Source organism: Anarhichas minor, unplaced genomic scaffold, assembly GCF_050575085.1.
Source record: "Anarhichas minor isolate MPS153535 unplaced genomic scaffold, ASM5057508v1 ptg000018l, whole genome shotgun sequence".
Classification (NCBI taxonomy): Eukaryota; Metazoa; Chordata; class Actinopteri; order Perciformes; family Anarhichadidae; genus Anarhichas; species Anarhichas minor.
Window position 1 is genome coordinate 8,479,540 of NW_027466464.1, and position 26,577 is coordinate 8,506,116.

General features: G+C 42.2%; 3 protein-coding genes across 5 annotated transcripts in view; 1 reads left to right on the plus strand and 2 right to left on the minus strand.

Annotated features, from left to right (window-relative positions):
• Nucleotides 1-5,193, minus strand: part of ptgfrnb (prostaglandin F2 receptor inhibitor b) — a 34,803-nt gene extending 29,610 nt beyond the window's left edge. Inside the window, exons 1-3 of the mRNA XM_076095180.1 lie at nucleotides 4,861-5,193; nucleotides 1,445-1,557; nucleotides 731-992 (exon numbers count right to left, since the gene is read on the minus strand). Coding sequence (XP_075951295.1) covers nucleotides 731-992; nucleotides 1,445-1,557; nucleotides 4,861-4,912 — 427 coding nt within the window. The 5' untranslated portion in view covers nucleotides 4,913-5,193. The remainder of the gene's footprint in view (nucleotides 1-730; nucleotides 993-1,444; nucleotides 1,558-4,860) is intronic.
• A 2,364-nt stretch (nucleotides 5,194-7,557) lies between these two features.
• cd2 (CD2 molecule) lies at nucleotides 7,558-12,603 on the minus strand. 3 transcript variants are annotated; one of them, XM_076094580.1, is made up of 9 exons: nucleotides 12,470-12,603; nucleotides 9,709-9,993; nucleotides 9,493-9,581; nucleotides 9,093-9,267; nucleotides 8,886-8,948; nucleotides 8,704-8,781; nucleotides 8,262-8,476; nucleotides 8,063-8,167; nucleotides 7,558-7,937 (listed from the first exon to the last, which is right to left on the minus strand). In XM_076094580.1, exons 1-8 carry the CDS (start codon nucleotides 12,546-12,548, stop codon nucleotides 8,069-8,071), a joined length of 1,083 nt encoding a protein of 360 aa, XP_075950695.1. In that variant the 5' UTR covers nucleotides 12,549-12,603; the 3' UTR covers nucleotides 7,558-7,937; nucleotides 8,063-8,068. The 3 variants fall into 3 exon arrangements, with proteins under 3 accessions (XP_075950695.1, XP_075950694.1, XP_075950696.1); XM_076094579.1 differs by having other exon boundaries at nucleotides 7,558-7,941; XM_076094581.1 differs by having other exon boundaries at nucleotides 7,558-8,167; nucleotides 12,470-12,581.
• Nucleotides 12,604-21,534: 8,931 nt separating this feature from the next.
• Nucleotides 21,535-21,937, plus strand: pln2 (phospholamban 2). Its single transcript, XM_076094301.1, has one exon. The coding sequence runs from the start codon at nucleotides 21,776-21,778 to the stop codon at nucleotides 21,935-21,937; it is 162 nt and encodes a 53-aa protein (XP_075950416.1). The 5' UTR covers nucleotides 21,535-21,775.
• The last annotated feature ends 4,640 nt before the right edge of the window (nucleotides 21,938-26,577 follow it).

Sequence of the window (26,577 nt, forward strand, 5' to 3'; positions counted from 1 at the left end):
AATTAAAATAAAAGAAGCTGTACACAGCGAGGTCTGAAGAGTCTAACGTAATGAGAACATGGTTTCTGGACAGACTACCACGTCTGAGTGTCACATGATATGTCAAGCTGACCCTTTAACAGAGCGACGAAGCGCTGTATCTGATCTTCCTCACGTCAGTCGTGGAGTTATGCGTCGTGTTTTTGGTGGAATCTTGTCATCTTTTCACGTTTTTGTATGCGGATGATTTTCCTCTATTTCCCCCCCTGCTGTGCTGGTCTTCAGCTCCCACTACGGTGCTGAATATAATATATCAGTTTCAGGAGAAAGTGCCCTGAAAGCAGACAGTGAGGTGTAACATCGTATCGTTTTTGATTTGATGGATGGTGATGTAAATGTTACCAACTGTAAACTAACGTTTCCACTCATTATGGACAGTTTACCGCCGTGTGATTTTAACATGTGTCCCCGTGGAGAGCGTTGATGATATTTGTATTCTTCTCTTAGCCTTTGCGTTTCTTCCTGGTTACTCGTTTGACAAAAGCCAAGTCTGCTCCACCACCAGGTTGAGGTGTGCACGAAAAGCCAAAATCATGAGCCAGTAATTGTCTAAAACCAGTGGCAGCGAGCGAGCGAGGATATATACATGGTCAGTAGAGCATTAGTAAGTCATGGGGATAGCTGTTAAATGAACCATCGTAGCTAGCTAGCTTCACACACACACACACACACAGACACAGCTCTCCCATACCGGTGAGTTTGACCGGGGCCTCATAGTTGCCACTGATGACGGAGTCGGTGCTCGGCGTTGTACACCAGTAGAAGCCGGCGTCCAGCGACTTCACCTCCGCTATCTTCAGCTCCACCTCGTTGTCCCGCAGACGCTCCACCGCGATGTCGCCGGACGCCACGCGCTTCGTGAGCGACGGGTCGGAGTAGCGGTTGTCGAAGGTGGAGATGATCTTCGTCTTCGCCAAACTGTTCACCTCCTTGGACATCAACCACTCAAAATCCTGCCGGACAGAGTGAGATAGACCTTTACCAAGAGCACATTCACGCTCTCCTGAGGGTGAACACTTTTAACGTTACAAGCTTTCTAAACTTCGAAGAGAATAAATCAAAGGCAAGTGGTCCGATTTCCATGACTAACCGACCTCCCCATCCTTTTGATGCATGTTTAATACAACAGGTTTGAGTACAGTATCACTATTTCATGATCCACTTGGAGCTCCCTCCACGTTCTTTAAAACAGAATATTAAAACATGACAAAGTCACGTGACAATTAAACTGCTCTCTAATTGCAAGGGATTCTGGGAGGTTGAGAAACCTTGAGTGGTACTATGAACACTTATTTTTTTTAAAGAATTAAACTATATGAGATTAGTCGTCATGTAGTTCTGTCCTTTGTGGATAAAATACTGTACAACCCGAACATTTAAACTTGTGATGTGAAAAGCGACTCACCTGCTCACGAGGTCCGCCGTACTCACTGACATCACACCGGATGGAGACCGGCTGACCCTCCACCCGGATTAACGGACCGGGAGACACCGTCACCACCCGGGCCGAGCACCCGCCTTCAGGGAGGGAGAGAAAATAAATGCATTAAAGTAATCAATGGAACCCAACAGGAACATGGGTCGGATTCTTTTAGGGTCTTAACTTCAGAAAGCCCTCTGATCGTTACTCTGAAGGCTGAGACCAATCAATGAAGTATAGAACAACCAGTGTCATAGAAATATCATTGATAGAATGAATTGGCTGCAATAGTATGTGTGTATTTTCTATTAGAAGCAGCCCTGATGACCAATAACAGACCGTGTTAACGCAGTAAGATTAAGGCTGCAACCAACAATATTATTCTTATTGACGATTAATCTGTCGACTATTGGTTTTCTCTGTTAATCAAATAGCCGTTTGGTCTTTAAAATGTCAGAAAATGGTGGAAAATGTTTCCCAAAAGGACAAAGATATTCAGTTTACTGTCAACATGAACACGACAGACACTCGCACAGAGACGTGTAGCAGCTTGTGTAGAGCTGAACAGTATTGACGATGACTTCGCTAATATCCGCGTATTTCTGCTCACAGTCATCGAATTCGTCGGCAAGAAATACCTGCTGTGTCAGCCACCTGCTTCACATTCCTCCATTAAAAAGTGAGGCGTGTAGCAACACAGCCGAGTCGGACACTCCGCTTCCTGGTTGGTGGAATCTGGCTGCTCTCGGCCTAACGCGCAGAATTTAATAGCAACGTGTTAATAACCACTGCAGAAAACAAATGTCTTCTTTCTTAGTGCTTTTCACAGAAAGCTGGATCAGCTCTAGTTGAAGAAGGAGTGCTTCACAAACAGGTCCTGTGCTTGTATGGTCCATCAATACTTGAGAGAGTCCATCAATACTTGAGTTTTTGGCAGTCGGCCTGGTGTTATGTGTGCGAGAGCGAGTGCTGAGTGCGAGCTTTTTTTCTCTGCCGCTTTAGTAAGAAACAAGTCACGATGAAATACGCACCGCAGAAAACACACCGTTTCAGTGTCTGTGTTCCCTCTCTGACAATCATTAACTTCCTATCGTCATTATTGCAACTGCAAAAAAACAATGAATCACGGAATGCTTGTCTGGGATATGACGTCAAGCAAGTAAGACACTTTAAATTTCACCATGAGGGGTGGTCAAAGGGGAAGATGTCTGCCGTGCCTTATCACAAAATGACCTCATATACAATATACCTGTGTGTGTGTGTGTGAGAGAGATGGGGCCATACATCACTAAAATAGATAAGATAATTTTCTTGGCCAGGTGCTGAGACTTATGGTTTTCTAACTCAATTTCCAGCCTGCCTGTCTCTCCTGGAGGGAATACTGCACAGCCAGCGGAGCCTGAAGACACCCAGAAAGTTGAACAATCAAGTCAAGAATCTGGAGTTTGCACATTTTTATGTCACAGTGGCATGTAGGGCATGTGTAGGGCGCCCTGCCATTACGTTTTTGTTTTTCTGATGAGAAGATTGACACCAGTTTCGCGTCTGTGCAGTAAATACGAAGCAAACACCTGGAGGCGGTTAGCTTAGCTTAGCATAAAGATTGGAAACGGGGGGGGGGGGGGGGGAACGGCTAGCATGTGAGGAAATGGAGCACCAGCATGGAGGCAAAGAGGGAACTTCTAGTTTTTCCTGATTAAAAAGGTTGATACCTCTGCGTCTATTTTGTCAATATGAAGCTCCAGCCAGAGGTTAGTTAGCTTAGCTTAGCATAAAGACTGGAAACAAGGGGAAACAGCTAGCCTGGCCATATCTTTGTTGTTTAATCTTTCCAGAAACGTGGACGTACGGTGGAAACGTCCAAGTTTAAATTCCTTTACAGAGGTTGTGTTTGCTTGACTGACAGGTATCGTGACCAATCACAGTCAGCCATGGCGGCCGCCGCCTGCTTGTCCCAATCCATCATGAGGTTGTGTCTTTTAAAGATCAACTTTAAGGATTATTCCGCTACATTATCTACCTTTTTTCCCCTCAGCATCTGTCCCAAAACCCCAAAACTGTACAGGCTAATGTCGGGTGTCAGCTGACAGTACACACATTTATGGTAATATTTCCACATAAATAAATGGCGGCAGCAGATGCCGGAGGTCAGAGATCAGGTTAGCAGTAACTCCAGTTGAACAGAGGGAAGTGATTTGTGCACTATGGTGACTTTACCATCTGCAGCGTCAGAACCACACACACACACATGAATACAGCACAGAAACACACACCACAGGAGTGCTGGCGACATTTGATCATCTTACGCTGCACTAATTTAAGCCAAGGCCCTCTCTCACACTCACACTCACACACACACACACACGAGAGCCTCTATGGCATTCACTGTTCTGCTCACACACACATGGCCACTTCAGTATCATGTAAAGCCATGGTTTAGTCTGGTTTGGGCTCATCCCTGTGGTGGAAACCAGTCCTGTGACTAAGCAGCACTGGCCGTGCCCTTTGCTTCAAAACCAGTCGGATAATTAGTCAGCCTGGTTTGACTCACAAGGCAAATAAGGCTAATAATGATGGCCAGCACAGTTTGACTTCCACGCAGGCTAATGTGGACTAATGGGACCTTGTCAAAGCTGGTCACCCAATGCTGGATGGTAAATGGATGTACAGTTGTGTAATGAGAGGCTGATGGGAGGAAACGCATTCAATTCGGGGCTATTTTCTCCCCAACAGAACCACCACACACTGTTTCCCATTTTAGTCAAATGGGAAAATGTCTTCTTCCTCATGATGGTGTTTAATTCAACCGTAGGCTCGAGATGACTTCATTACATCAGCTAAACTCAAATTGTACAGCAGTTTCAACAGTGGCAATGTGTGTAATCCAGAAGCCCCACAGGGAGACTATCCTGCCAAACCCCGTTTAAAAACACCCCCAATTTAGCGTTTTAGCATGACGTCACACGCAGACAAGTCTGACAACATATTTCATTGATTTTTCTCAACGTCCTGGATTCAATCTCCAATTCGGCATGATCACACACACCAAGCAACCCATATTAATCACTTAAATGTGAACTTTTTCGAACCTGTTCGCTTGTTGCACCCCCTGAACGCTCCGTGTGGATGGCGGCAGAAAGCAGCGTGAACCCGTTTAAAAAAGGTTTATTTTATGAACATTACGTGCTGCTCGGTGGACAGGATTCATGCCGAATTGATTATTGGACGTTATAGATACGAGAAATACTTTAAATTATGTTTTTTTTTGCATGCACGTTTGCTGAGGAACAAGTAAATGTTAAATTGACAGATTTCTAAAGGGGGTTCAACATGTGGTTCTCCTTGAATGCCGACACGTATCGAAGTTAATTAGCTACCAACAGCAAAGAAACGTTTCTTACCGAGCGTTAGCAGACCAACGACGAGTGTGAGGACACAGTTATCCATTTTCATTCCTCTCTTCAGCCCTCTTCTCTGCTTAATTTCCCCCGGCTTTCTTTGTCCTGTGCTGGGGGGTAACACCACCAGTCCGCTGTCGGTCAATCCAATAAAACTCTTCAGATGCGAGTGAGTCCGTCCGCACCGCACACCGGGCGGAGCCGCAGAGCAAAAAAACAGCGCGCACGCACGAGTGCCTCCTAAAACGGTATCGAAATCCCGACGGGAGTGTTTACATGGTCCACACACTGCTGCCACTGGACCGGTTTAACGGGTGCACGAGAGCGAGATTGATAGCGAGGGTGAGGGAGAGAGAGCGCGAGACAGAGCGGCCGGAAGTTAGGTGTTTGCCTGGAGGAGGAGGAGGAGGAGCAGGAGGAGGAGGGAGGTCCCAGGTGGAGAGAGAGAGAGAGAGAGATTCCCATATCAATCTGTCTCAAGGTTTATGGTGCAGATATTAGTCTTTATTACACGTCAGTGTTGACCCCCCTGGTGTGATGGATTCCTCCTGAATAGAGTTTAAATCACTGCTTCTTGTTTATTGATCCATTAGTGGTTTAAGAGTTGCCTTGAAACTGGTGTGAAACCACATTTCACACCAGTTTACATAATTTATCCTGCAGGATTTCACCAGGCTGACACACGCCTGCACTCAGTCACAGTCCAGCGGTGTGTTTGCACAGACCCACCGTGCAGGCCAAGGGTTAAAACTTCATGGGACATCTCCTGTGTGACATTTGACTATCCTATTTTTAAAATGTGTGTGGGTGTGTGTGTGTGGCAAAGAGGAATCAAGTGTACATCCTGTATGTGGTCTCAACACTGTGGCGTCTGTTCCTCACACATCTGTTCAAACTGACACACACACACACACACACACACACACTGGACACAGTGCTATCTTACTGCCCTACTCCCCTATCAGTCATTAACCAGGTTGGAGATTCTTGGCACCCGGATCTGGTTTTAATGGACTGATAATGTACAATGTGAACATTAGTAATGCTTAGTTGCAGTCGTTGTAATGGCTTGAATCTAAACAGACTTTATTTAGTTCCTCACAGAAACATAATAAAGTGGATTATAGTTTAGTCGTGAGGGGGAAAGTTATTTAACTTTTTAAAAGTTGGATGAGACTTGACTATTCTGCAAAGTTTGGTGCCTTTTAAAAAGGTAACATGCACACATTAAATATGCTGATTCATCACAGAAAAGCATTGGAAATCTTACAAAAGAGATATTTAATGCAAACTGAGTTAATTTGTGTTCTCTTTCAGCATTTGCGTTCATAATTTGAGTCACAAAGTAGTTGTCAAGGTTGTGTGAACTATGACAAAGTCGGATTAAACCATTTCAAATGCCGACATGATGCCCTTTAATAGGAAACATGGACCTGTAGCGCCCCCTTCTGGCCTCAGAAGAGAAATACCATTGACAGTTCAGATTTATGAAATAGGTCTATTGCATGTACACATCTGGCTGAAGTCTACATAAATACAATATGAATGAAATCTTTAAATGTTTGAGGATGATCTTCTTGGACTCATGCTTTTAGATATTCTAAAGGAGGTTTGGGGGTTGGAGAACTTTTAATAACTTGTAAAAGAACATATAATACTTAAGTGAAGAGACAAAAAGTCATACAACATGTAGAAACTGCACGGAAGCTGATGAGACAACTGATCCCAAATTTCCCCCGCTTGGACCTGAGCACATGGAGCTGCAGCACCATCTAGTGGACAAAACGAGTCAGTGCAGACTTGTGGTTTTCTTTTGCATCCTCGGCTGTTCCTAAAGTTTCTTCCGATGAACAGTACAATTTAATATAATTAAAGAAAAGTGCATGCTGTGTTAAATGCAACCAATAAAGATTTAGAGTAAAAAGAGTATTTTCTTACTCCAAATCAACTGTGTCGACTGAAGAACTTTACACTACTGCAGGATTATACAAAACCATATAATGGGATTAATTAGGTGGATAAGGAGGACTATACAGAAAGAAAACATAGAATAAAATAAGACAATGACAGAGCTCACTGACATATTGTACATCAGTATTACTAGTCAGGGTGATAATGTTATTCCCTGTCCTTTGTATATATTAACTCAGAATACATTCACGGCTGGTTTGATGTTGGTTGAATGGATGGAATGAAATGAAAAGGTGTGAAAATAAGTTAGCAGCAGCACAGTGTGGGTGTAGAGTACCAGCAGCAGAACACAATGAGTAAGAAGTGAGCAGACAATTAAAATACATATAAATCTATGAACTAAAATCACTTTAGAGTAGCTGCAAACACGTCCTTGATCATTTTCTGTTGCCACAAAGAAGCTGCAAGTACAGGAAAACCTCCAGAACACACACACGCACACACACACCAGATACTCATCTTGCACTCGGCGGTAGCTCGGCACAAACAGCTAACGCACGTAAAACCACAAACACATTTTCAGCAAAAAGACACAGGATATGCAAAACACACACTCTCCCTCTGCATGCATTGCTCTGAGCATTCTGACAAACAGCGAGCTGCAGAGGTGATAATGACCGCAGTGTGACATATTATCTTCTGGAACAGATCATTTATTTCAATGCAAAGAGTTTAAAATGTACATTTTTTTTGCATTAAAAGCAGATAGTTTGATGAATACAATGCAAAGGCTTTGGTATTGCTGTTTAATAGATAAATATGAAAACACAATATGGTTCCTTGTATGTTTTCGGCATACAAACACATGAATAAATTACATTTATTCACATTGTGATTAGGTTAACTTAACTGTCCTTTCATGAGCCAAACCTGCAGTTTCCAAAAATAAAGCATTAAAGATTTCATAGGTGAAGAAAATGTGACCTGTCTCTGGTAATAAATTCTTCCTTTTATTCACTAATTCACACACAAATACAAAGAAAAAGAGATGAAAAAAGAGCTGCATACAAATGTACATAAAATAGTTTGTGTAAAATCATTAAAAGACTGCAGTGAAAATACGTGGCTCTTATCATAGAAACCTTTCAAATGACATTCTTCTGTGCAGTCTGTCTGGAAGGAAAATAACGGTTTATGTGAGATGCTGAATAAATAAACTAAAAGTAAAGTAAAGAAAACATCTAAAATGAAGAAAAATAAGAAAAGCAGGTGAACCCAGAACTCCAACACTCACATGGTGTCACACTCTTTGTGCTTTGGCAGCTTTCTTTATTATCTTCCTGGGCTGAGGAAGAGGAGGTGGCTGGTCGTCATCGATGTCAGCAGGTGGTCTGGGGGCCTGAGGGGGGGGAAAGGGAGAAGGAGTAGAGCGTCAGAACGGACGCCACACTGACGTTTTCAGGCACGAGCTCCTCACTGGGGCCTCCTCCTACCTGTGCAGGTCTTCGGGGGCTGGGCTGAGGGTGAGCGTTGGGCTGGTCGGGGTTTCTGGGATGCTGCTGTCTGGAGCGCTGCTGGCGGGGGCCGGTGTGGCCGGCCGGCTGCTGGTGGGGATGATGATGGTGATGGGGACGTTGATCTTGAGGATCATTGTGTTGATGGTGTTTATGCTGGTCGTTGGTCCATGCCAACCGAAGCTCTCCTTCGTCTGTCGGGTGAGAAAATAAACACCGATGGCGGGTCAGACCTGATGATTTACATTTATCTTCACTATTTAAACTAAGTTCTTCAATCAAAAGTCATTTAATGTATATTTTTATATCTACATATAACATAAATAATACACATTCATCACTACAAATACACAAGGCCATTTTTTAAAAACGTGAATTATGACAATGACATAATTAAAAATAAGAATAAATAAAACCTCACCCTTCAGTTGCATGCGTTGCCTCCGCTTGGTGCGGACGCAGCAAACAATAACGACGATAATCAGCAACAGAACAACACCTGATGAGGATGAACAGACATCACGCACAATTCATTTTAAAAAGGTACCGTGAGGAACTTTGAAGTGGCTATGAAATAGCCTCAGCTCCATCAAGCAGACGTACCTCCTCCGGCGCCCACAAAAATCCACGTGTTAATTCCGAGTAGTGTATCAGGGAAAAAGGACGCTAGAGAGGGAGAGGAGAGGCGAAGAAACACATTAAATAAGTATAGATTCTGGCTATTTCACTGGTTTTGTTTGATGGATGAATGGGCTGAAAGCAACACACAACCTGCAACACATCCGGTCATTTATTATGTCTAATACTCACCTTTTTTATCAATGCAGCTTTGTGCAACAGGTTCACTGGTCTTGGAGCTGACGATGTTGGAAACTGTGCAGCTGAAGGAATCTGCTTTCACCTCATCGGCCCGTCTTGTCAGAGTATTACCTGTCTCCTTTTCCAACACCTTGTTCCGTAGCCACGCAAAGGTGTGATCGGTTTGCTGGGGAAAAAAGGTGTCACCAACGGATGGATTGGAAGGTTTTCATGAGAATATGTAACGGAGTAGAACCTGGCGGGACAAATAGAAACTCGACAAACTCTGCGTCTCATTGTAATAAATCAGACATCTTTAAGGTGTGCTCATGCTTGGTTATAGAGGGGAGAGTAGGCCACAGACCATCTCTACAGGCTCTACAAACACATCCTCAGCAACTTCTGTTCTCACCGTTGCTTGAACATTGCAGGTGAACAGGGCATCTGAGATGGTCTTCTTTTTGCTGCATGAAGGCTTCACCACAGGCTTCTGGACAGGGTCTGAGTGGAGTAGATCGGGCTTAGAGGTGTGCTCATTATGCATTGTAAAAACACACACTTGAAGACAACTGTAATACAAAATAAGTTATTTATATGTCATGTGCACTAATATTTAGTTCTGACCTACCCATTACACATAAAAAGACTTCAGTAGTCCATTTATTAGTTCCATCTTTATCAAGAACTTCGGGGATGTAACTTCCAGCGTTGCTCTTGATCACATTTGTCAGCTTCAGGGATCCGTCTTCAGAAATGAGCTCCTTCTTCCCATCTTGAAAGTTGCCATTTTTTCGATCCAAGATAATTTTGTTGTTGTGCTTCCATCTCAGTCTGTCTGACTTGTCCACTGCGAAGCCCAGCGGCACCGTAAAGTTCGCGCCTGTTGCGATATATTTACACTTTTCCTCAGAATCTTTGGAACAGAAAGAAAGGAGAAGAAACAGAGACTCAGATGGTGAAGTTCATGAGAACTGATACTGTGATATTAGTTCAGTTGTTCCCATAACCAATACAAGACTGTTCTTTTCAGATGAACCCACATCCTGAGTGCGTGGTGCCACTGCCAACCAACAACATCCCACCACCTCCTGCTTCTTTTGGTTGTTCGAGAACAAAAGAGGCAGCTCTGACATCCAGGCCACCTGGTAGGAGTTGAGATATTTTACTGGGTACAAACTGGGTGGGATTCATCCTCTGGGGACCACGCATGTGTGTACAAAAGCTCATAGCAGTCCGTAAAATAGTTGTCGAGATATCAATGTTTGTTTTTTTGTCATTAGTGTGAATTGTCATTTATTGACAATCAGCTGACATTTCAAGTCAATTAGAATAAAGTTCTTTATGTATGTTAGATGCTGATTATTGCTCCTTTGGATTTATACTTATTTATTCGTTTTTCAGTCATGTATTTAGGACTAATTCCATTTTTCACAGGTGTCAAAACAATTGGCCACATCACACTCTCGTGTGTGCGCACCCTCCACGCTGTGCGTACGGGAAATCTGACACCGAGCAAAGCATGTGAAATGAAACTCTGCAGCGATCGCTTCACCTCGTCACAAAGTCTGCAGAGTGCACTGAAGATGGACGATGTGTGTGTGTGTGTGTGTGTGTGTTGTGTCCTGTTGCCCTAAAAAGTCCCGCACAGAAAAAGACGCCCCCATATGTGTCCCATTTAGTGTCCTAACTTTATTTCTATGTGTTAAAGATGAATTCTGAAGAATTTCCATTAAGGTCATATGACAGGAAATGAATGGTTACATGAGTCACCATGTGATGAGGAAACATGTCAATATGTTCCCATATGACTAAAAACACAACGACCATTTGGTGGTTTCTTTGGATCACACATTTGGGTCACGAGTCAAGAATGTCTTCATTTCAGCGGCAGTTATTGGATTGTATGATGATAATAACATCAGCTGTTACTTTGCTCTTTCCATCAAACTCAGAGGAGTTCAATAATGCAATTCACGACATCCAAAAAGGTTGGAGCGACTTCATATCTCATAGGGCAAAATCCCCCTTAAGACATTTCTCTTATGCCTCCTCTTAAAGAGAGCAGCCTGATGCTCTTTAACGAGTAGATATCACAAACCGCTGTAATGTAACACGACTTTAAAGTCTTATCGTCCCGGGACGATGGGGTTCTGCACCTCTTAGTCACTTTCTTGGACTCATTCCTCTCAGTTTTGAACCATCAGGGTCAGTATTTATCATCTGGAGATAGAGATGAAAATATAAAAATGATCTTAAAGTGTCATTGATCATCCAGCAGCTCTTCATTACTTAACGTAATAACGTCGTTTTCCATCATAACTCTCTCAAACATGGCTGTTTTGTGGTTCATTTAAGTCATTTTGTTTTCTAAGACATATTCACGGATATGTTGGAGTCACTTTTCTGTGTTGTGTGACTGCTGCGTCTGTAGATGACTTCTACCTTTGCTTTGCGTCACTTCCTGTTCGTCCCCTGTAACCTCATGTCAGACCGACGTGACCACATCTGCTCGATGATTTATCTTGTTTTAGTTCAGTCGACGGACGCACACGTATATGAACGTAATCTTTTCATATTATAGATGTTACAGATCCTCAGCAGGAGTCCAGCCCTCGACCCGGCCCATATCAGCTAGCTTTGTGCCGCAGCGATAAATTAACTTCTTAATTTACTGATTTAGAAAACAGTCTTTAATATGGAACTAATATATTTCGTTTTCAAGCATTTCTGTTGATATAATCGTCAAATTTAAAGGATTAGTCCAGTGTTACCGGATGTTTTAGCCCATTTATTGTATATTTTGCATCAAGGGAAATCAGTTTCTTATTATTTTTAATCTGTTTTTCAACTTGAAATCTGATGTTATTTCAGCTTTTAAAATCTTGTGTTTAGTTGAACATATACTAAATGCTTTTTTATTAAAATGCAATGATAAAAGAACAAGTAATTGTTAAGAGTTTACATGACAACTACAGATCATTCAGCAACTCTCAACGTGAATTAATTACTGTACTGAAATAAATACAAATGTTTCAAATTAATATAAATGTTTGGTTTGGTAAAGAATTGGCATTAATACATTTTGTTGGAAACATGTAAAGGAGCCTCACTCAACTCAGATTCTAGTGAAAGATTAGAAAAGTAGGAAAGTTGGCCTGAGAGTTCAAACATGATTTATTTTCTTTGAAAAAAAGGTTTTTGCTTTTAAAACTCTTGTGAAAATAAATGTTAAGAATCAGAACGGTTACAGGAAGTGCGTTTGAACTCTGATACTGAAGGAGATACTGCTTTAATATTCAACGTCAGATTGAAATCCTTAAAACGCTCACGTTATAACATCTCCGTACTGAACGAGGAGTGTGTGTGTGTGTGGTTTCATTGTGCCGTACCTGTGGAGGAGATGGCGGAGCAGCAGAGCAAGAGCAGAGAGATGGTGGAGACAGCAGCCATCTTCATCACCATCCTCATCGTACAGAACAGAAAGAACAGCCGCTTTCCATTATCAAGGTTATTTCCTGTCGCAGCAGCTACATCACCTCCTTTTGTGTGTGTGTGTCGGCGTACCTCTATATATGTGTGTGTGTGTGTGTGTTTATGGTTTCTAAAGGAAGTGATCCAAGGGGCCCGATGTACTTTCATTGTCTTAGAACAAAGTGAGCAAAATGTCATATTTAGAGAGCTTTACTGCATCAGCGACTAAAAATATAAATGTGCCCTCCAGTTAAAGATCATCACCTAATCTCGACACAAACACCAAACTATTACATTGTTAGGTGCCAAAAAAAGCATAAATTGGCATCGGTTGGAAACCACTTCCTCTTGTATTGTCAAAGTTTGGGGTTAGAATGCATTTGTTTTCTCACCACTTTCCGTCCTTCCGTTTCTTGTCGTTTCTGAAAGCTTTAGGGAAAAAAAAGTTTTGTCATTTAGAATTAAAACGTCTTTGACGAGTCCATCTGACAAGTTAGGTCAGTGTTAACAAATTTTTGCTGTTTATTTTGGCTTGAAATAAAGGTTGCAGCATCATCATCAACGGCAACCCTCGGTGAATTGTCCCGAAATGAGCTTATACAAGTTTTTAATGTCTTTGATTCATTAACGACAAAACTGTTGCACATGCACATAACATACTGTATATAACGCTAATCAATCTGTACCGGAGGCTAAAAAAACAGATTTGTACTTGTGTTTTGGAAGTGAGAAAGGCCTAACTGGTGAAATAAAAGACTATAAACTGGGAAGTGAGATTCCTCCTCTCTGTCGTGACTGTAGCTTCAGTTCACACACGCAGGAACAAATAAACTCACTGAGGCTCTGACTGTTGCTCAGAGAAGAGTCATTCCTCAGGTCTCACTTCCTCCTGCAGCTTTATTCTTCTTTTGGTTTTGGATTCGGACCTTGAGCTTGTTCCTGCTTGACCTGTGGGTGTGTGAGTTTGTATGCATGCGTAAATATATATATATATATATATATATATATATATATATATATATATATATGAGCATGTATACGTCTGCACAAACAGTTCAAATCTGAGGTTTGACCAATATATTCCCTTCTTTTATTCTGCAACACACAATCTGTAATCCTTTCAAAATAAATCACATTTCTGGTACTATTTTTGGCCGGCATTCGTTATCAGTTACAACTATTAAATACATCTCGCTCCTCAACTCTCCGGCTTCCATCTCAGCGCTCCATCTTGAAGGACATCCCAGTTAAAGTCTAACATGACGGTGCGAGGCGAGGATGCCTCATTTTGTTAAACGCCTGTTGCCTCGACTCCTCTCGAGGAGGAATCTAATTATTTTGTGTGTGGACCACACGTGACGCTCGAGATGTGCATATTGAACCAGATTAGAACCCTTCAGCCTTTATAGCCGCAACATTTCCTCTGCTATTTAAAGGAACTGCCTTGAAAAAAGGGGCTTTCTGTGCTATCAATGCTTAAAATAGGGTTTAGCAGAGGAGGACCGGACTATAAATGTTCCGATTGGACACGTTTAAATCAACATTTAAATCCTGTGGATGATTCCTCAGCGTATGAGCCAACATCTGTATGTCAATACATCAGTATGTGTGTGAGAACGTGTCTACTGATTTGCATTGCTGCCGATTGGCTGCATGTGTGTTCAATCAAGCCCTTGATGATGGACCTGGTGCAGCTGTAGAGCAAATCAAACAGAAGCATTTTGAATCCAGACTCTAGTCTGACTCTCCGTCTGTGTTCCTGCTCTGCTGCGCTTTTCTCAATTAGACGAACAGTGACCACAGGGTGGTGCCACCATGCTACACCAGCATGTGGTTCACAATGACACAACTCAACCCCGTGAATGTAATGTCGCATGAAATATCAGTTTAAATGTCCAAATACAAATATGTACATCGGCTTCTACATGAGTTGGGAATAAAGCAGAGGCATGAAGGTTTAGATGGAAGCAGCTCCTGGTTTCCTTTGGTCCGAGCTCAGTTTGTGGCATCCGTGCTTCATCTGAACAGATATTAAAAAAGGGGGACGCAGGTAGTCCTGAGTCCAGATCAGATGTTGTGGTGGAGTGAGTCAGGCGGTCTGCAGATGACCCTCTTCTGTTAAATGGGCCTTTATAAATAGAGGAGTTATTTTTCCACTGCTCTCATCCAACTCCTCATCCTCCACGACCAATCGGACGACTTCCTCATCACATCAGAATGCCCTCAATAACTGAAGCCGATCAGATATTTGAAGTAGACTTCGTCCAAACAAAGTGATGTGATGAGTGAACTTTCAAATATAGTTACGTTACAGTTTTTATCAAGTAAATAAATACATTTAGGATGAGAGGAAAGAGACACTTTCACTGTCTGCTCTCTTCAGCCTTTCTATCTTATAGGCTAACATCAAAGCACTAAAAAACTCTGTATAAATGAATTAAATCTGATTTAGTCGCTGTTGATGACCTTCACTACTGCCTGCTGTACTCTCCTTTGTGAATCTGTGTATAGCCTCGATGTGACGACACAATACTGATGACACAATGGAAAGAATGCCAACTGTGCTCTAACGACGGCCAGCGGTAAGAACATTTAGTTATGCATTTAGTATCTACGACGTACCTCCTGTTAAGCCTCTCTGGAACAATGTCACTGTCACTCACACGCTGTTACAGATTATTGTTTGTCCAGGACGGTTATGTAAAGTCATTTGCATGATTACAAATGTCAAACTTTGAGGTTTTTCTTTACTTTTAGGAAGCTAATATTCAGAGTTTTCAGTGTTTGTTAAAGGATAACAAACATGGACTCAACAGAATCCTGATGCACCAGAGTATCTCTGATCTAGGCCCCCGTAGATTTGGGTTTCTATTTTCAGAGGAATGAAAAGTGTGTCCAAATATCCATGTGCACTGGATTTATGTTATTTTTAGACGCCGAGTGTCCAGAGGCATTCCGTATCTGAGCAATTGTCGCCGGGTATCTCTGGGGAACGCCGTCGTTTGGAGACGCTGGAGGTTTTATTTCGAGGAGGCCCGGCTGCATTTCGTGTTATGTGGCTTTATTGAAGGCGTATGAATACACATTCCTGGATTAGAGTTTACAACAGTAGCCCGCTGTGGTTACCTTCAGCTATTGTCGTCCATAAGTAGGAGGGGTTAGCAGTCATTCGAGACTCAGCATCACGGGGAGGCAAGCTATTGTGGATTCGTTTCATATTTGGCGGGTTGGGTGCGTTTGATTTATGTTAGCTGGAGAGATGAGGCGTGCTGGCTTTGTGGATTATTTCAGGAGATGTTAAAGATGGATGCCTCAGCGCTCCATGTCTTGATATTAGATCAGAATGACTGGTTTAATTTTATATTGGGAGCACAATATAAAAGTTTAGTTTTTTTTGTGGGACTTTTGCTCCCTGAGGAGGAAACTCTTTATCACGTCCTGAGCAGCTTCCCAGCAGCATGTCTTGCTCGAGGACACCTCAGCAGGCTGGATGCAGAGAGTTATGGGATTAAGTCTGAATGTCTCCGGGATGTATAACATTCGACTTCTCCAACCACCGTGCGAGCTTACACTCTGAAAAAAAGGCTCTATTAAGGCTTCAGCTGAGATAAAGAGCCACTTATGACATATGAAATGAGAGTGGAGGAAAAATCCCGTCTCAAATCATCCAGAACTCGTAGAATCTAAAACCGATTTCAGATCAATACTTTTGGCAATACTCTTGGTTTTAGAGTCGCCCTGAGGACCCACATGTAAGGCCAACCCCATCATTGTGCAAAACCCCTTCATCACAACAAAAAGAAGCTCTTCTTCATGCTAATACTTGACTATAAATGTCATTCATAGGAGGTAACACCTTTGTGTTACCACAGAACTCATCCATAGAACTCATTAAAACCAGATTAAAGTGTATGTGGTCTGTGTTTCAACCACATGCTCAGTGCATTAGTGTTTCCTAACTCTTAATTATCCGTTTTAACGAAGCTAAACCAGAGCTCGGTGTGTCATTTACAGATTTTAAGGTATAAACCGCACATATGGTGTTTTTCTCTCATATTTAGCTGCCTGGGACTGGAAAGGCTCTACACCGTGTTTAATAAAACCAGTCCTACGCTGCCTTAAGGAACCTTTAACCCACCCGAGTCTCTAAATTAGATTTCTCTCAATTGAATCTTTGTGAAATTCTATTCGCAGACACTTTAACGTCGTTAGAGGGAGTTTCGGAGGAGGATTGTTTTTAGGGTTGTGCTTCAAAAAGCCCATATCAGATAAACCCTGCTCTTAGCCCGAGGCCTCTGGGGAGAAGCTAGTTCAGGGCTTCTCCACATAGCTGGCTATATCTGGAGAACAGAGAGAGAGAGGGAAGGAGAGAATGTGCGTGAAGCTGCCAACAGCAGCAGTAAGTCCTCCAGAGTAAACACAGCTGATGGGGTAAACCCCTCCTCACCCCTAAAGTGCCCTTTCTCTCCCTCGCTCTCTCTCTCATCGTCTATCTACGAGCTACAAGCAATATGCGACGATTACATCAACAAAAACGACAAAGAGGGATTTAAAAGCATCACGAACGCCGGTGTCATCGGCTCTCATGCGGTCCAATTAGAATGTAACACTAGTTTCAGTTGGAGGGTGAAAGGAGAGGAGGGTAGCGTAGGACCTTTGTAAGTGAATATATCCTCAACACTTCCTTCTGTCGAGTCACAGCCGACACGTAGAGCCAAACATTCCCAGTGTGTTTACAATATACAGCGGAGTAATGTGTGGCCAACTGTCTGGGACCCGAGGCGGCATTGTTTAGTTCCTTACGTGCACACTTTGTGCGTCCTCGGCGTGAAAACACACAGCCCCCTCATTCACTTGAAGGAGGCCACTGCGTCGATGCAGCTTCACACTTTTGCTCGTCAACTTGGGTTTTCTGAATCTGATTTTCCTGTTGAAGCGGTACCTGAAGCAACTGAATACCCAATTCTAAAGTTTACCCCCGACAGGACACATCAGCGCTCCTGTAAATACCAGATTATCTTCCTCTGAGAACACCTGACTTAAACATGGCGACTCTAAAGGAGGCGACTCCATTGCCAATCATGAGATTAGAGCAGAAACAGCAGCAGCGTTGACAAGTCTGTGGTTTGATTTTCACTATTAGATTTGGACTTATCTTGAGTTTGGCCTGTGAGCAGTAAAGGTCCCCACAGTGATGGAGAATAATCCTCTGCTGTCTGAACATGAGAACGTGGTCAGAGGCAAGTCACAGGTTTTTTTTCATGCTTGTGTTCTTTACCTCTTTGTTCGGGAGAGAACAAATCTCCCTCTCTTGTGACAGCAGACACGCTTCTCTCCGGTCCCTCCGTGGTTTTGTTGTTTCTCTCATTCTGTCTCTCTCTGTCTCTCTCTCTCTCTCTCTCTCTCTCTCTCTCTCACCATGTAAGGCTGCAGAGCTGAACTTCTCCTGGGACAAAAGAAAAAAGAAAACATTGTGAAACATTTTTTTAATAATTCAGCTGGAAATAAAAAGCGGTGTGTTTGTGTAGATAAAACTAGATCATTGAGACACCTAAAAGTCCAGATACACTATACTATACATATATCTCTGACCATGTTGTCAGTGCAATTCTTTTTTCTTTTCAATATTAACACCAATTTGTCGAAGATCACACACATGGTGGAAGATTTGGATCAGCGGTGTTCCGCTTGCTACCACGCTTGCAGGCAAAGATTACCAAAGATGACCTATTTTCTTGTTAATAAAGGCCAACGTTAGGTCTGTAACCACACTTAAAGAAGAGGTTATGCTGCCCTCCCTACAAATAACATGAAACATACCCACTGGCTCTACAGGGAACAGCTGAGAAAGAAGAACTTTGTAAAGGTACTGATACAGAACTCGTAAACACTGTTACGACCTCCAGAGGGATGAATCCTGACGAAATGTCACAACAGCAGACTTCTTGTTTATGGCATTGTATTTTTAACCGATCCGTCTTTCTCTCTGTTTTAGCGTTGCACATGGAACATACTTCGGTAGATTTGACGTCTCGTCTTATCCCCCCTGGTAATAACTCATAATATTATTCTTCATTGCCACTTCAAATGTTTATGAAGCGCTGGTCTGCTTTCTTTAATACCCTCGTGTGTCCTTTCCCAGCCTTCCCAGAGGGCCGAATCATCTGTTTCCTCTTATCTTATTAATAAGAAACACAGTTGTCATGAAGGACGGTGACGGACATATCTGCTCGTAGTCTATCTGTGTGTATCCGGCGGTGGAGAAGCAGCCTGCCCGGTACATGACACACAGCCTGTTTACACGCACGCTCTCCTTTTAAGGCAGATGCAAAGCTTTCTGGGCCGCGGCAGAAGAGGTTATTTTTACTTTTTCCGGACTATTTTTTTCGTTTTTTAAGGGCTTGTCTCTTTTGATTCCTCCCAAGTGGAGGACGCTGTCCAGGACTTCACGCACAAACTCTGCCAAAGACCCAGAATTAGTTGTTTATTAAACCCAAAATATTGGTTACATTGGTGAATTAATACCTTTAGAAAACAAGGCTATTATTTTATCCCTGCTTCAACGATATCAGGGTCCCAAAGGATCAATCCCCAGACTCATGGCCTGCGCGGTCACGGCCAAGCTGTATATTTAGAGTCGCCATCAGCTGCTCGGTGCGTCCGTCAGCTGCCCGTCAGGATGATGAAGACAATGGGGTCGTCCAGCCACCATGTTTGATCGGAGGCCAAACTGCGAGCTAGCTCTGGAATGCCAACGCGGTGAAGCCGACGTCCATCACGCCGAGGAGGCAGGAAGTGCAGAGAGCGGGACGAGCATGCTGCCTGCTGAAAATGGACATTTTAAATGAACAATATTCTACCTTTTTTAGAGTTGAGCAATGCTTGATTTTTAGTGAGTTAGTTTCTAAGGCTCTAATCCTACGGGCTTGATTCATGATCGATGCCAAAAAAGAATCTGTTTAATACAGACTTACGATATCTGATATCATTTGTGAATGAAATGTTAACAGATTCAAATTTTTTATTGTGTTCAACTTGTGATAATTTCACATTATTTCAAGTGCATTTAGACCTTTTATCGGTCACGGGAACCTGGTTCAACAACTTTTAGATTTTAGGATTTGAAGTGAACAGTGGCGCAGCACGTATAACCCACCAGACATGGTGTCCCCACTCTCCTCAAATCGTTTCTGTCCTGCCTCCTTTTCTCTCTCTCTCTCTCTGTCTCTCTCTCTCTCTCTCTCTCTCTCTGTGTTTACAGCCTTGCAGAGCGCTGCATATCTGACATTTCTCTCTCAAACTCCAGCCGGCTCTGTCCTCATCTGAAAGGTAAGATCCAGCATCCTCCACAGAAACAGCTCCTCTTCATTTTCATTTTCATGTCATTTCACACAACAGTAGATGTGGAGATACTGATGATAATAACGCTGAGAATTAATCTGGACTGGAAGAGTCATTATGAAGAATTAAGTGTTGTTATTTCTAGTGGATTAAATGACCATGACACTGTTTCTCATGGAGCCCTGAAGGCTTCCTGAAGTGTCATTTATTAATCAGTTGAGTGACAGAGGAGAGACCTCATTGGTCTCACTGTGAGGGTAACAGTAGGCTGCTTTGTGTTACGGTACGCAGGGAAACTGTATGAATCCTGTCTTCTTATAAAAAAGTCATTGTTCATATACAGATGGGAGGGGGGGGGGGGGGGGGGGGGGGGGAACTGGACTGAACCTCCCAGAGGGGTAAACACTCATCTCCACTTTGAACATTCCCATAGATACTGCAGCTATTTTCGTGAACAGAAAAGTGTTGATCTCGAGGAATTAGAGCAAGAGATGACAAAACAAAGAGAGGAAAGAGACATTATTGGTGGATTGTGGAGATGCCTGGGTGTATTTCCTGTCAACATTGAACTTCTCTTTTGTGGAAATGAGGATTACTTGCACGGTAAAAGATCGACAAGCCTGTCTTCTGGCATGAAAGTGACTGACAGTCGGCACTCGGCACATAATGATGCGCACAGACAAGCGGAGGATAGCGTGGAGCACCAGTCACTCACTTTGAGCTGCAGATTCACAACCTAATGCCAAAGGTCAAAGTGCTGGCAGGACAAAATATTGATTATGCCAGGTTTTAAGTCCCAGTGTCTTTAGTTTGTTTTGTATTTCACAGTGAAACAGAATACTTTGGTCTGTTACAAGAAAACAGGGATTTGATGGGGAATTTGGTGCAATAAGCACTTTAATCTCGAGAAGACAAACCTTCAGCGGCCGTCTTTCCTGAAGCTTCATTGCTATTAAAATGTACGTAATTATAATTTTTTCTACCATGAATGTGTCGGCTTTATATATCAAACTAAGCCTCTAAATGCAGGTAATTTACGGTGACACTCTCTCGTACATGCACCGGAGGCTGTTTAAGTCTTCGGGGCTCCTGCTGTCAGACACTCGGGTCAGAAGGTCTCAAAGCAGACTGACGCTCTTATGGAGGTATCTCATGGGGTATGAGGGTGTGTGTGTGTGTGTGTGTGTGTGTGTGTTAGGTGCTAACATGTCAAGTGATAAGTGGTGCCTCAGAGGAAGGTTACGGGTGGAAGAAACAAAAGTGAAATGATAAAAATAGAAGTGTTGATTTGTCGGGCTAACATGACTCCTGTTATCTGTTACGCTGAAAGTGCTTTTGACGTTACAGTGAAAGACGGAATAGCAATCCAAAATGGCCACTTTGTTTCAGGACAAACCTCAGCACACAGGACACATATCTACAACAACAGACGTCTCTCATAACAAGGCTCCAGTATGACCAGTATGGTGACTAACTTTGGCAAACTTTTGGTCGATATTGCTGTACAAGTTAATCAGCAAATAACACTTTAATACTTTAACTTTGATTGTTGATTTTCTAGTCATGAATATTTTATGGGTTTTTATTCTTTAACCTTTTTCTTACTTTCTTGTGTTCCAGCAGCAGGGAGAAGACCAGAGAAGAGGCCTCTGTCTTTGTTGTGTCACCAGGACTGAACCGCTTCAGGCCAGGCTGCATAAAAACACCTGACCTGAGCTCGTCTCCAGGCCACCAGCTCCCTGAACCTCACCTTCCTCCAAAAAACCAGCGCTGACCAGTTCGTCCCGGCTCCACTCGGCCCAAACAGGCCCCAGCAGCCTGACCCCCTCCCCTCCCTCTCTCGTTTATCCAGCCGATCACAATCTAGCCGGTCCGCTGTCTCCATGGAGCGCGTTCAGCACATGACCAAGTCGGCCATCCGCCGAGCCTCCATGATCGAGGTGAACCCGCAGGCCAAGAGGAACCTGCAGGAGCTGTTCGTCAACTTCAGCCTCATCCTCATCTGCCTGCTGCTCATCTACATCATCGTCCTGCTGAGCAGCTGAGAGCAGCAGAGCCGGAGGGCGTCGGGTTTGGCTGAGATATGGGCTCTTTTTTTGTTTTGTTGATACAGGTCGTATTTCTAATTAAGCAATAATAACATCCCCATATATCAGCTGAACCCTGCCTGACAACAGCTGAAAACAACAATGGTCAAACTCCATCAGAGCTGATCAGGGATCAGCTGTCTCTCTCTATCTATCTCTCTCTCTCTCTCTCAAGGGAATGATCTAAAGTGACCCGCCTTCAACATGTTTGAACTTCACTGTGTGTTCGTATATATCTGCTCTGATCGTCTCCCGCTTCACTAACAATAGGTGCAATGTGCAAAATACTGAAGTATATCAATGCATCGCTGCTGTTTAATTTACATTTCCCATGAGCACAGTTGCTTTGCTGCGGCCCACCAGCAGGAAGATTAAGATGCGGAGAGCATCTTCAACCTTTAGGCAGCTTACCTGCAGGTGTCTCCGATGGGCTACATGCACATATAATGCACTATATGTATATGCAATATTTTATTTGGGCTTCAGAGATTAATGTACATCCGTTATAAAGTATGCAAAGAGCTGACCTGGCAGTTTATCAGCAGTGAGGGACACTTTGCATGGTGTGATTTAACTTAATGACGTTTTCTGTTCATGCCATTTCACTTCAAGCTGTTATTGACTAATGCTGACTTTTTTTTTTGGTTAATTACAGCACGTGTCCACATTTTTTTGACAAGTTACCACATTTACATGTAATTTATCTTCACTATATTAGCCATGGCTGAAAATGTAAAAAAATATAACTGTGGTTTTGTTCTTCTATGTCTGTTTGGATGATTGTACCACCTGACTTTAAAACTATGGAACAAAGAAATTGCATGTCAATGAAATTAAAGTGGTTCTCCTGCTGCAAGTGTGGAAACGAGTTTTATTATTTTGCAATGTGCATTTAGATATATAGAAAATACAGGTGCCTGAAAGCAGCTTCAGCTTTAATTGACCAGTTTATATTTACATTTTATGAAACTAAAAATACAAGGTTAACGTTCTAGCTTCATGAATTAATATTGACTCACCAAGCTGCCTTGATTGGAGAAGAGATGACATAAAAACTCCACAAAAGGCTCTCCAAAACTTCTCCAGCGGGCTAAATATCTTCTTCTTCTTGAAGTATTCTTCACTCATTCAATATTAAAATGACAGTTCATTCATAAAACACGGTGTTACCTAAACATTTACAACAATACCACCGTGTTTCTAGAAAGTAGCCGTTATTAAGTGTTAGCTTCCTCACTTTTAGCAGAAATGTCGCTCTTTTCTTTAAGTGATGCGTGATTGGTTAATTTGTCGGTTAAGGGAGCGCCAATCACAGAGCTCCCTGACGTGTTTTCCTTTCTTACCTAGCAACTAGCCTTACCTTGGATTCTGATTGGTTATTTCTTTTCTTGCCTGTGCTCGAGTTTTACAAAATATACCCATGAAATAAATAAATATTTTTGTTCTAATACATATAAAATACCAGGTAATACTCTGGTATTACAAATATAATTTAAAACAGCATTTAAATTATTTAACGAGCTTATAATATTATATAAAAGCTTTATATATTTTTTCTTACCTTACGTTGTCGCTCAACTTTCTCTCAAAAATGTCCTCACGCACACACACACAACACCAAAAGGAGCACAAGAGAAGGCTTTATCTCACAATCATAATTTTACTGTTCCATAACATACAACAAAAATCATATAAATATAAATAAATATCCTTGTTGTTATAATTGTTATATATTTTTACTTCAAAAATGGCAAGACAGACATCATTAAATAATAAGTCATATCACTTTCACATAAAAAAACAAACAAACCGACAATTAATGTTTTAATAAGTTGCAGTTTCAGTGATTCATTGATGGTCAGCTGATGCCAATGTTAAAAGACTGATTCCATAAATTTGTTCATTTTGAAAAGTTACATTTCAAAAAGACCTTCGAGAACCTCGGGGTTCAAAGGTCATGTGATAGCAATGCCTGCAGTTCTGCTAATGACCACATGAAATGGCTTCAACTAAAACAACAGACGGATTACAAATGCATCAAATCAACCAATGGGCTCTGAGAAAAAATACATCAACTAAGAACCAAACAGTACAGACATGTGAATGGGAACAATTACGTAAAAAAACAGGTAAATAAATAAATAAATATCTTTCATTTTTTTGCTATTTCATTACAGTGTTTTACATGTTTATTCCTTCGTAATACACAATATCACCACAAAGTCTATTTAGGAGCTGTTCTGGAGCTCTTATGAACACATCAGATGAAGATCACGTGATTAGGAAGCTCCAGAACAGCTACTAAAATGGACCTTGTGGTGATATTGTTTCCTCAACTGCCGTTACAAAAATTAAGAATGAACCAACATGGACGGGAAGTCCTTAAAGTGCGAAGAAGAAGTGGAAATGTGTTGACAGTGACTGTGTTTTACATTATTGCAAGCTGAGACTTTTAAAGTTACTTGAGTTTGCCAATCCATCAGAGTAAACACCTTGTCTGCAGTGTAGAGGAGTTGTTTAGTTGTATATGTTCGTCTAGTCTTCTGCTTGACTCATTGATCCTTTATCGGTTACAATCTATGGCTGTGACCATTTCTCTGTGCTGTGTGTTGACGAATCCATGGCGTGGTGCTGAAGTAGCAGATGGATTTGTAACTGCCCTTCTGTCTAGTTTCCCTTTGGATCTATAATATTCTCTTAATTATCGGGTGTAAACTAACTAAATTCATCCCCCTCGTTAAAAATAATCACCAATATTCACAGTAAAGCATCGTCTATCAGACATGGAAGAATGTGCTTCTTGGTTTAGTTCTTAACGTAGAAGACAAGTATGTGAAATCATCAGCAGGGGAAATAAAACGAGTGGAAGTCAAATGTGATGCGATTGTGAGAAAAATGCATTAATAAGAAAGACTTCCGCATTGTCTGATGCAGATGTCGAAGCGTAAATGTCAATATATTACTATCGTTGTTTGGATAAATATAATCTTCACAGTGTGCATGGAGGAATGAACCAACCGTGGTTCAGCGTCGGGACTACGATTCCCAGAGAGGATACCGTCGTCTGTATTTATTACAGGTCAATATTTACATCTCAACCACTTGAATATGCCGTGTCAGCGATGATGACATTCAGCGTAACTGGAGCTTCATTGTCATTATGCTGCGTTCATGTCATGAAGGTGTCATAACTTTAGCATATGACACAAACACAGACTGCATGTCTGCTTGAGTTTATGTCTCAAACCGGTTTCAGGAAGTGTTTTCATTGTTTCACTTTGACAGTTCATTTGGAGGAATATGATCTTACACGCAGTCAGATGAGAATGTGGCTCTGGGTAAGATATAAATATATATAAACATATATATTTTAGTATTTTTGGAGAATGTATTCAATTCTTTGTGGTTGGATTGTGCATCTGACATATTGTGTGATTCATGAACTCAAACAATGAAAGTGCAAACACTTCCTGAACCATAACCAGTTGACTGATATGGAAGACGACCATCGATTGATGCCGTCGTGAAGCTTGATCCGTTTGTGTTGTTGTTGTTGTTGTTGAACGCACCCCGGTGGCGTCAGCGTGAGAGGAAGACCTCGCGTCCCGCTCTTCGAGAAGTAATAAACACAGCCTCTTTCAGGCCGATGACGACCATGCAGTTTGGAAACTGTACATCGTTACCGAATGGACTTCACGGACCTTCAGGTCATGAAAATTACGCAGCACGAGAACTATGTAAACTTTCAAGTCAAGTAAAAAAGAACAACAGACGGTACACCAAAAAAAAAAAAAAAACGGAGATGTGAGGATTTCAAGTGAGTGACAGCAGCGTTATGGCGGTGGTTCTGTTTTCACATGCTCTATGGCCTGCCCCACAGGCAGAGACACACGGCAACAGACTTCAGTCACCGACACGAGCTCCTCGGCATGAAAAAAAGTTCCCCATGTCGCTGACAGAACTCTCTCTCTCTCTCTGCGTGTCTCTCGTCCACTGGCATCACAAACAGACCGTAGAAAAACAGTAGCTTGTTACATTATAAATACTGGAATAATAAAAAACACCAGGGGCGCTTGATTCACTTCCTCTTGATGTTTCCCCTCCTGGGCCTGTTGACGTGTTTATGGGAATGCAAATCAAGCGCCCCTTTAGCTAGTTCAGAGGTTTGAAAAGGACTTTCAGACATGAACTGTATGTACACGGTCAACGCACTGGGACAGCAAGCTAAAGTTACTCTTTTTTTTTTTTGCTGGTGTCGTTATTGTGGGATACTGTAGTTCATCGTACGGTAGAGGCCAAAAAAAACAACCAGAATCAACAGCTGGGTCTGTCCTTTTCTTCCTCAAAGACATGAATGCGTGTATATATTTACACATGGAGACAACATGAGCGACTGAAGGCGAGTATCAAGGCAGAAATCACTCTGTCCTCCTGGCTAAACTTTCAAAGCACTTCCAGTCAGATTACAGCTTTGTAAGACACATGTTGATGTATTAAAAAACAAAAAACTTATCTTATATGGAGCTGAAAACATTTCCTCCTAATATACAGTTACTTGTGTCACACTTTATACTCTCTGCAACACTGTTGGCGACGTC

Excerpts from the sequence above, each read along its gene's own strand:
- pln2 (XM_076094301.1), top strand. The coding sequence starts at position 21,776 with ATGGAGCGCGTTCAGCACATGACCAAGTCGGCCATCCGCCGAGCCTCC.
- cd2 (XM_076094580.1), bottom strand. The coding sequence starts at position 12,548 with ATGAGGATGGTGATGAAGATGGCTGCTGTCTCCACCATCTCTCTGCTC. Across the intron at positions 9,994-12,469 it reads CTCCGCCATCTCCTCCACAG|ATTCTGAGGAAAAGTGTAAA; the intron begins GTACGGCACAAT and ends TCTGTTCCAAAG. Across the intron at positions 8,477-8,703 it reads GCAACGCATGCAACTGAAGG|ACGAAGGAGAGCTTCGGTTG; the intron begins GTGAGGTTTTAT and ends CTCACCCGACAG.